The following is an 11267-nucleotide window of genomic DNA, read 5'->3' as shown; positions in this document are numbered from 1 at the left end:
CACACACACACACACACACACACACACACACACCGTCACCTCGCTCTTTCCCTCCCTAACAAATACTCATGATGATTTTTTTTGCACCTCAATGTGACATCACATTTGCCACCATCTCCCTCGGAGGAAGAGTGAGAAGGACAGCTTGGCGTGCACTAAAATATGCAGAAATAATCATTTCATGTTTCAGCTCTGACCTTCAGTCAGCTCTGAACCAAACAGCCAGACGTGCCGCGTCGCTTTCTCTCAAGGGACAGTTCACAGAACCACTGCACACGTGACCCTTGACCCTTGTGAGGAGCTTCACTGGAGACGATGACAATGAGTGAAAGGCTGTGAATAATGAAAGTCAAGCCCACAACAAGAGTAGACACACGGGGTCTCATTTGTATTCTGTTTGATTTGCTAAAAAATATTAAAATAAGCAGTAAAACTGTTTACCCTGAAAACAAGGTCAATCAGCTTTTCAAATGTTGTGGGTAAATCTAAAATAAAAAAAGGACAGACTTAATTCTGAGCAGAGCAAGAAAACTAATTTCATACCTCACAGACATTTGCCATTTCAAAACGGGAAGAAATCTGTACCCTGAATTAATCAGCATTGAGCCCTTTTTTTTCCTAACTGAGGCATGACAGCGAGACCTTCAAAGCCTCACGACTGTAAACATGTTTTAGAAATCCATCTCGATAGTTCTCTGCTTCGAGTCCATGTGTGGTGCTGCATGCTAATGTAAGACAGATCTCCTCTTTGTTCTTGAAACCCACTGTGGGTATTTTTAAACCATGGAAATCATTTGCCAGCAGAGATGGTTTCAAATTTCTATAAGCTATACAGCGAGGCCAAGTGACACATGAATATTTTAAGCAGCTTTGTGCGTATTTAAATGGGTTTGCTGTGAACATGCTGGCAGTGGGCCAGACCACTGGGTGTTATCCACAATTCTCGCAATCCTAAACTGACAGAGAGCAAAAGCAAATAAAGTCAGTTAACTTCTAACTCCTCTTGAGTTTGTTCCCACCACCTGTCCTTATTTCTAACATCATTATAATTTTACCTTTTCACAACTCAATTGAGAGGAAGCAGCCTAAAATGCAACAAGGGACCCATATCTTAGCAAAGCAATGTGGATGGAGTAAAAAAAAAAAAATCTTTTTCATCAGAGGGGATCTTTGTCTTTTGGCAGAGAAGAAAAAGAAAACAGATTTTTTTAAATGAAATTTAATCTCTGAATATGGACACAAATATTACTCAAATATATCTGCTATGGAAAAATATAAAAAGAAAATATGTAACATAATTAAAGGCCTAGCATTTCTTGAGGGAATGCATATCACCCTGTGCCTTTCAAATCAGAGTTTTAAACCGTTGTGCTGTGAAGGGATGAAGTTTTAGCCATTTTGGTTGAACCTTGTAAATTATATTATCCGTGATCATAAGATCTGACATAATTTCTTAGTGCTTGAAGATTACCCATTTTTATGTTTGCCAATGTGAATTAGTTGTGGCAGCCAATAGTTAATGCCAACATTTTAAGTAAAGATGTTGAACAATATGTCACACTTGGAGATATGTTGGGAGGGACTCTCAGCTTCTATCACACCAATTTTTAACTCAGTATGTGTATAATTGACTGAGTTAAAGTCAGTTTTGTCTTGACTAATGTAAATTAGTCATGGAGCCCATCTTCAATTGGGCTGACTTTAAAAGTTAATCATTTGTAGATCTACATCCAATGAATACTTTGTGAAAATTTGAAATAAATCTGTTCAGTGGTTCATGACATATTTTGCTAACAGACAGAGAGGGTGGATGCCAAGAGTTACTTCCAAAGTTTTAAGCAACAACACAGCACAATGTACAGCGCTCAGAGTATATGTTGTGAATGGAGCTTAGCTTGTACTGCATGAAATTATAAAACAATATCTGTAATATTATCTGAACTATTTTTGTGTTTGCAAAGTTTGCTTAGCTATGGTGGCCATCTTGAATTAGTTTGACTTCAAAAGGTAATAAGTTATAGATGTAATATTCAGCGAATACTTCTTGAGATTACTTCTCAACTGCACATTTGGTGGCTATTATTAAAGAACAGAAAAAAAGTTGCTGATTTTTGTTCCTGTCAGGAAAACTCAATAGTGTCTGATAAACAACGATGTGTGAGGATTTGTTGAATGCAAGACAAAAAGTTTTTTCTGAGTGCAGCTGCATGAGCTCATGCACGTGCACATCACTGATGCAAAATCAGTGTGTGACCACTAAGACCTCACTTTCACAGCAATTAGAATTCTTGCAGACTTTCGTTCATAAAAATGAATAAAAATGATCTTCCCCCCCACCCCCCACCCCAAACAAACAAACAAGCAAACCACAACAGAGCTTGCAAAATTAACCCTAATGTTCAGCTGCCTGTGCCACCAAGCAGCAACATTTCAGATAGTGTTGGCAGACACTGTGCAGGTGGAGGAAGAACACGACATTTTGTTCTGGATCCCTGAGACCCTTAGCGGTATTGCAAAGTGCTATTTGGTGCTCTCAACCAGCAGGTGTGAACTGGTAAAAAAAAAAAAAAAGCAAATCTGCTCTAACAAGGTATTTTATTACAACCCTACGCAATTTAGCAAAACAACTTCCATGTAGGTTATTTATTTATTTATTTTTGAATGGGAATCATTACACATTATAATTCAATTCTGTGTGGGAAATCAGCCCAGCTTTCTCACATGCAGCTGGTGGCACCGAACACCAGGATTTTTTCCCCCCCTCCTTTGACACTTGTCGCTCTACATGGAGAGCCTGATGTTGAGAATACAAAAGCCTGACTACAGGCTCTGGGGCTGTGTGGTGTGGGAGTGTGTAAAGGTTTCAGCCTGACAGGAGAACAGCGGTAGTACAATGCACGCCTCTTGTCTGGGCAGAATGGAGCATGGGGCAGGGAGGAAACAGACAAACCCAGGGGAGCTGACCTCCTGATTTAGCAAGACTCCTGCAGGAGGCAGCTGGGACTTTCTGCTGGGTGAGCACATCTTGCAGGACAGAAAAAAGGGCTCCTGCGTCCTTTTAGGGAGCATGCTTTTATTTCCTCTGTCCCTCTTTTACACATGCATTCACTCTAATTGACCTGTTCTTGTCCACAGTTTGGATAAAATTATTTACACACAGAAACATCTATTCAAATTAAAGGCCTAGCTTGCCAGAGTTTTACACTAAAATCATCTTACGATGAGAAATGACAGAGTTATACAGGAGCTGTTTTGGTCAAACCTTGAAAATAACATTATGTACAATGTCCTGCGATATAGCAATATTTTGCATGATCTGTTAGCAGTTAGAGTAAGTGTTGTGGATGACTGTAAGCTACTATAACACAACATTTTAGCTCAATATCTGTAAACCTCAGTGATATATAGCCACTTTTGTGTAGTCCAAGATTGATTAGCTGTGGCTGCCATCTTGAATTGGGTTAAATCCAAAGGTTAATCAATTGTAGATGTACAGCCAATAGTTATTTTCAGTAGAGTTTCAATAAGGTCTGCTCTGAGGTTTATAAGATATTTTGCTAACAGACAAACAGGATTGCCTCCAAAATGTAACGCCAAGGCTTTAAGTAAAAATCTTGAGCAATCTGTTGCACTAAAAGTATGTGTTGGGGGTAATGCTCAACTACTACCACGCCAAATATGAACTCAATATCTGTAAAAGTGGTAGAGTCAAAACTGTTTGTGTTAGTGTGTGTTTGTTTTCTAAGATCAGTTGGCTGTGAAGGAGAACTCAAATTCAGCTGACTTCAAAATTTTATAATTTCTAGATGTACATTCGCTAACTGTTTTCTGAAAGTTTCCTTAAAATGCATTCAGTGGTTTATGAGAAATTTAGCTAACAGGCGAACAGAGTTGAATCCAATAGGTAATAGAAAAATTATGAATACAAATATCAGGAAATTAGTTAGAGCTCAGATTATAAATTGCTGGTCAGTCTCAGCTACTGCCACACCGACGTTTAGCTTAATATAAGTAAAAATGACTGAGTTAGCCATTTTTGTCTTTGCCAAGATCGCTTTGCTGTGGCGGCCATCTTGAATGGGATTGACTCCTAAAGTGAATCAGCTGTGGACATACATTCATTGATAAATTTCTGAAAATTGCATTAAAATCCATTCAGTGGTTCGTGAGATATGTTGCTCACGGAACAGACAAACGAACACAACACGGGCAAAAACATTTTCGCTCCTCCTTCGCCCTCTGCGGCGCGCGATAATTACGTGTCTCTTTCGGAAACTCAAGTCTAGAACCAGCAATAAAACAATAAAATCCTGTTCTCTGGAGTGACCGGCCCACATCTTTCAGCGCAGAGATGTGAAGTGGACGCTGCTTGAGTGGAAGAGGAAATGATGCAGAAAAACACAAAGACTCGACTGGAGACGAAACGTGAGAAACGCCTCAGCAACAGGCTGCTGGCGCGTCGCTGTCCGCGGTGCTGAACGAGCCGCTCCTCAGTTTGTTTGGTATCTTTGTTCAGAATCCACATAAAGGAGGCAAACCGAGTGTTTTAATCGCCCACCCCGAAGGAGAAGGCAGGGGAAAAATGCTTTTGCGATACCTTGTGTTTATCTGTTCTGTTAGCAAAATAACTCATAAACCACCGGACGAATTTAAACGAAACCCTCAGAAAGTAATCATTAGATGAGCATATCCAACTGATTAACTTTTGGAGTCGATCCCATTCAAGATGGCTGCCACAGCAATGCGATCTTAGCTAAAACCAAAAATGGATATAACTCTGTCAGTTTTGTAGATGTTGAGCTCATTTCCCATCAGTCCCAACACAGACTCTGAGCGCCAGTTGATCGAGCAAGATCTGTTTTTAAAACTTCGCCATTAACTTTTAAAGTCAGCTCAATCTGTTTGTTTGCAAAATATCTCATAAAAAACTGCATAGATTTTAATGAAACTTTCAGAAAATAATCATTAGATGTACATCTGTAACGGATTACATTTTGAAGTCACTCCTATTCAATATGGCCGCCACAGCTAATTCAGCGTTGGTAACACAAAATGGCCATAAGTTACTCAATATTACAGATGGTGAAGTAAAGTTAATGTGGTAGTAGCTGAAAGTAATCCTCAACACTGACTACAATAATTGTGGCCGTGCCGACCGTCGTGAATTAAAACTCGTGAAATGCAGCGGGCGATGTGCATTCCTTCAATGGATGCTTTAATAGATCAAAATTTTAGCCGTTTTAGTTGAAGAAAGACAGCTATACCTGAAAGCAAAGGCTCTGAGTAACATGATTTTTTGTCTCACGTGTCAATCTCCCAATGGATCAAATAAAGGAAAGCTGACACATTTCGTGCAGCAAATTCAAACTAAATGGTCAAATTAAAGAATAATAAGTCATGACAGGAACAAAGATCCATGGTTCAAGCTGTAACAAAATCCATTTTCACTTGACTTGAGATGTGTTACATTGTACCACTTTGAGGAATCTCAGTCACAAATCTCAGGTCTGGAAACTCTGCACTCACGCAGGGACAAAAAAAAAAAAGACTGAATGGACGCCTGGCGTCTGTCAGGCAACGTGTGAGACTGGAAATCACTCATCGGGAGTGAGAAATGCAGCAGGAAGACACGCACTTCCCCGTTGCCATAGCGGCGGTTCAGGTGGACGCGGCCTGACTCTTAAACAGGACCCCCACAGAGGGGAGTGGGGAAAAAAAAATAAAAATTGTAAGACTGTGTTGTCAACACTTGATGACATCCGCTTCCTCTTGTCACTTTTGAAGCTCTCCCCCATCCAGAGACGGTTCTAATTAAGAAGCCCCCCTAAGAAGTCTGATTCGGTTGTTTCGGGGCGCGCGGGGATTAATGACACTATTTTGAAGTTATGAACCATTAGGCGCTGTAGTGGCAATTGTAATCAACATTAAATACATGCAATCAGATCTGAGCAGACAATTGTTCTGAAAGAGATGGAGAGAATTAACTTTTGAAGGCAAAGTTTAAGGTATTCAGAGATGATTCTCCACTGGAGGGGGTCCTGTTCTGCGCAATTGAAACTTTCTTTTATAATATTCTAATTAGACATCACTTCACTTGAATTAAAGATGAAAAGTAGCACTGCTGAGGAAATTAATGAGAACTTTTCTGATATCATAAATCAGTGATGGTCCCCTTTACTGCAGTGGACAGTCGGCAGTTTAAAAGGCCACCGACTCCAGCAGGAACAACAACTAAAGTCATGAAGTGATGCTTTTTTTAAAGCTTCATTTGCCACGAACTGTTGCATACTCATTAAATCACTCAGAGTTTCAAGTCATAGAACAACGTTTTGTCCTCAGAAAGAAATAAAACACCGACAACAACTGAAACGTTTTGATATGAAGTGAAGTTGCGCTCCAAATGCTTTTAAAGAACAAATATTTGTTCCCAGTTATTTTTACTCTAATTACGAAGCGACACGAGAGTAAAAATCATGCGCATCTGGTCTTCAGTTCTATCAACGTGGCAACTCGAACAGTATTGTTAAAATTACGACAGAAAATAACATGCAGTCAAACAGATTCTTACCAAATCTTAAAACGTGCGGCATCCCGCGAGTGTAACCAAGAAACAGCAGCAGAAGAAGCGGGATCAGCCTGAGGTTGGACCTGGAAACGAGACTGGTTATCATCAGATGATGGGAGGTAATCTTCATGTTGTTTAAAAAAAAAATAAAAAATTAAAAAAAATGCACAGTGGTTAAATCCGACCCCCCTTCTTGGTGCGAGGGTTTGAATCCCCTCGTAAATTCTTCTACGTGCTGTTGGGCAAAGCAGGGGAAACGGCGGCCCTGGATGCGCAAGATCACGGCATGGTCACTTCCCCTAAATCCGCTCGCGATCCCGGCATGATTCCTTCCCCGGTGTCCTTCTCCGTCTTCACTGCGTCAAGAAACGGCAATCCTCGGGGTCGATGGACGGTGGGACATCCATGTCGGAGGGATCCAGTGGAGAGGAGGATGAGGAGGAGGAGGAGGAGGGGGGGAGCCCGAGCACGGGCTTTGGGTGAGCTACTAGAGAGAGAGAGGAGGGGGCTGGAGAGCGCCAAGCAGAGGATACAGCAGCGATATGCAGCCTCCTATGAGGCTCTCTGTGTTGCCTGCGCTCCCATTATACTGCACTGCTGCACAGACTCTGACGTCGAGCCAAGGCTGGTGCTGTGCACGCGCAAAGGAGAGAGGAACAGCGTGAGTAAGAGAGTGTGAGAGAGAGAGAGAGAGAGAGAGAGAGAGAGTAAGAGAGAGAGAGAGAGAAGAGAGAGAGAGAGAGAGAGAGAGAGAGAGAGAGAGTAAGAGAGAGAGAGAGAGAAGAGAGAGAGAGAGAGAGAGAGAGAGAGAGAGAGAGAGAGAGAGAGAGAGAGAGAGCAAACAGAAAAGGGGACAGAGACTGGAAAAATAATGAGCAGTGAGGAGTGGAAGACTTTAATTAATACCGCCTTGTGTCCCCGCTTTCCTCCCACAACTTTGCGTCAAGTTTGCCTGAATTAAAAAAAAGAAGTACATAAGGGTGGATTGTAACTTAACAGCAAAGATTAAATTAGAAACAAATTAATCAATAACCTTCACTAAATCCATGTCAAATTAAAATCCTAGCCTTCCTTGAAGGAATGCATATCACCCGCCGCATTTCATACCAGGGTTTTTAACTTTGATCAGTATGTCAACAAGTGATGGATTTGTAGTTCTTTTGGTCAAACAATGAAAATATTATTATTTAATCCATGCTATGGCAAGATGTCACACATGACTCTTAGCTACTATCACACCATATTATAGCTTGATATCTGTAAAACTGGCTGAGTTGTAGCCGTTTTGGGGTTTGCTAAAGTTGATTAGCTGTAGCGACCACCCTGAATTGGAATACCTTCAAAAGGTAATCAGTTTTAGATGTACATCCAGTGATTATCTCCTGAAAGTTTCACTATAATCCATCCAGTGGTGTATTAAGTATTCTGCTAACAGACAAACACATGAACAATTTATGCAAGTTCTACTCAGCAGTGGAGTCATTTTTTTGCTTGTGTATTTTTTAACACCATTAACAGATACATGAGAAACAGACATGGGGACAAGCAAGCGCTCATGCTGATCTTTATACAATGATTTTGATTCATATGCTGCACTCTAAACCCTCAAAATGACCAGCTAAGAAATATGGGAACCCTTTATGTGTTTTCACATAAAGGGCTCACGTAAATGTGTTATGTTTTTTTTCTCCTTTTTCCTTCTTTAAAAATAAAAAAATCATCTTTCACGAGCTTTTCAAGCAACAGTATCTTTCCAACAACGTGGGAGGAGTGGGATGAAAGGAGGTAAAATCGACAGAGGCCACTGAAAGGTGTGAATATTTAACCTATGCAAATAACTCCACTTAGGTTTCAAAGCCTTGCAACAACAAAACTGGAGTCCTTGAGTGTGTGAAGGTGTGTGTGTGTGTGGCATAAAAAGCCTAGCCGCTGGTTGAATTTCACGGGGAATGACATCTTGCAAACCAAATGTTTTATCTGATTAGCGGAGTTAAAACAGGCTGTTTTCTATGGTAGTGTTCCTTGGACCCGAGAAGATGCGTATCTGCCACTCTTGCGCATCTGGATGCACCTTATCAGGGTCCTCCTCCTCCCCCCTGCATGACTAGCTCTTCACAGGCCAGTGCGTCAGCTGGAAATAAAAAGGTACAGCGGCGCACCTCTGCTCCGGAGAGGATCACGGAGGGCTATTTAATCCCCATGGAGGAGTAAAAGAAGCTCTTTGATCGGAGTCCGAGCGTGGATGAACACTGTCATTGTGGGGTTTAAGTGTGAATGACTTGCCTGTGTGTTTAGGAGTGTGTGTGTGTTTGTGTGTGTGTGTCTGTGTGGTGAGAAAACACTCCAACACAAATTCATCAAAAATAATCTTACATGTTCTCTCTGAATTGAAATAAGTAAAATGTTATTTATGTATTAATTAATTTATTTCACCTTTTAAAATAAATACCACAAATTGCTTCACAGCAAATTAGAAACATTAAAACAAACAACAATTTAGATTTATAATGAGCAACAACATGACTCAAAAGCAAGTTTATAATAAAAAGCATAGCATTCCTTGAAGGAGTGTTCTAGGTATGTGTTGAGGATGACTCTCAGCTACTACCACACCAAAGTTTACCTCCATATATGTAAAATTGGCTTTGTTGTGGCCATTTTTGTGTCTTCTGAGTTAAGCTGGCTGTGGCGGACGTCTTGAAAAGGGATGACTGCCGCATTTAATCAGCTGTATATGTTTATTCAATTATTTGTTTCTGAGTGCTTTATTCAAATCTGAATGTTCAGTGTTTCATGAAATATTTCGCTAACAGACAACCAGGGTCAACACCAATGGTTAAAACAAAAGTTTTAGTTCAAGATCTTGTGCAATGCCTCATGCTCTGAGTATGTGTTGGGAGTGACTGTCAGCTACTTACCACAATATCTGTGAAATTGATAGATTTACAGCTATCTTTCCATTTGCCAACATTACTTAGCTGTGGCGGACATCTTAAATGGATTTAACTCCAAAGCTTAATCAGTTGTAGATGTTCATTCAAAGATTACCTTCAGAGTTATTTTGCTAATGATACAGACAAGCAAACACAAACACAGATACTTGCAAAATCCTTATTGCTGTGCCTTTTCCTTTGCAATAACAATCTTAACTTCACTTTTGATGCAATGAACTCAACTTATCAACATTTTTTAGGTGATAAAAACGAGTGAATGAGTGTTTTGACATGAGCATCCAACATAAAAGCTGAGTCTAAGATTATGCTAAGTTTTTTTTTTTTAACAGAAGACCTAACTAGGGACCGAGAATTCCCATCGTCTTAGACCCAAATCTGTCAGGGGCACAGAGACTTTGGTTTTCTTTTCATTAAATTGGAGAAAGTTCAAAACACCTGTGCACCATCTGCTTCATCAGTAGTTTAAAAACATCTTGGGGCCTAAAATAAATGTAAAACTGAATATCATCTGCATAGCAGTGATAAGAGAAGTTCTTAGGATGTCCATTAAGATGCCATTGAGCCATATTGTGTTTATTATTACTCTTGCCTGTTTATGTTTATTAGAGACTGTGGAGAATCCATAATAAAGAGCAAATGTGTGAATGAACACGTCATTACTCTTTTTCTGCTGAAGAGCTACTCCGTTGTACTTCACAAGATCTGTTAAATCCTCCCCCCTCCCCCCCAACAAATAACAGCAGATCCATTTATTAGTGAAGAGGGCGCTTGTAGCGGCTAAAGGAAAAATGAAATAATTACATGGAATGGAGTAGGTGGTGGTGTGAGCATTGACTTTGAACCTGTGTTGGTTTGCGTGGGTCTGCACACCAGCACTCTGAAGTGTGTGAATATCAAAAGGAGAATGGCACTCATCATGCTACCATCTGGACCATTAGCATAATTATGGAGAAATTCAGGCTTTTCCGTAGAAGTCAGCAGAGCTACGCACAGCATGAAAGGAATGCTTATTGAGCTCAGGGAGACGAGATCAACTGACAGGCCCGCAGGCTGGCTTCGTGAAAGTTAAGACGCCCTCTAGTCTCATTTTGAGGTACTGCAATTGTAATAAGCCCCCAGGTGCTAACAAACTTAGTGTACCCAAAATGCAGGGGCACAGTTATAAAGTTTTGAAAAGGGGGACCAGATAGAAGCTACTGATAATTTTAGAGAGGCACAAAATCTTTCTTTGTAACAAAGTTTTTGAAGTTTTACTATGCTATTGTTGCATATAAGATACTTAAAGAACACTGCAATATAGGAGTTTTTTTTATTATTTTACAGCTGGGATGACTAACAGTACTGTCACTACTTAACTTATTGAAGTTTGTTCTTTTCTTTTTAATACTTGAAAAAATAAGAAAGTAAGATCAAATAAAAACAACTGGAAGAAGAAAAATCAAAGCACTGCGGCAGTAACAAGTGGCCTAGCAGAATTGTTGAGGAAATGTAAAATATGCAAATGTCCGAGAAAAAGAGTTCTCAGGACAAAACCCTGGAAAGTATATATATATATATATACATAAAAAAAATAAAAATTCCCTTCTCACCCTCCGCGGGTGGTCTTTGTTTCATCCTCTGAGCTCGGGTCCTCTACCAGAGGCCTGGGAGCTTGAGGGTTGCGCAGTATCTTGGCTGTGCCTAGAACTGCACATTTCTGGACTGAGATGTCTGATGTTGCTCCTGGGATCTGTTGTAGCCACTGCTCC

General features: G+C 40.3%; 1 protein-coding gene across 2 annotated transcripts in view; it reads right to left on the bottom strand.

The window, feature by feature from the left end:
• The window catches only part of LOC108233439 (glutamate receptor, ionotropic, kainate 2), an 81411-nt gene extending 74231 nt beyond the window's left edge, over positions 1 to 7180 (bottom strand). The window contains exon 1 of one of the 2 annotated variants that reach the window (XM_017411902.3): positions 6569 to 7180. In XM_017411902.3, coding sequence (XP_017267391.1) covers positions 6569 to 6695 — 127 coding nt within the window. In that variant the 5' untranslated portion in view covers positions 6696 to 7180. The remainder of the gene's footprint in view (positions 1 to 6568) is intronic. The other variant, XM_017411903.3, reaches the window with a different exon arrangement.
• Positions 7181 to 11267: the final 4087 nt, after the last annotated feature.

Source organism: Kryptolebias marmoratus, linkage group LG19, assembly GCF_001649575.2.
Source record: "Kryptolebias marmoratus isolate JLee-2015 linkage group LG19, ASM164957v2, whole genome shotgun sequence".
NCBI classification, from domain to species: domain Eukaryota; kingdom Metazoa; phylum Chordata; class Actinopteri; order Cyprinodontiformes; family Rivulidae; genus Kryptolebias; species Kryptolebias marmoratus.
The sequence above is the reverse complement of the archived record's forward strand: the minus strand, read 5'-3'. Positions and strand labels throughout refer to the sequence as shown.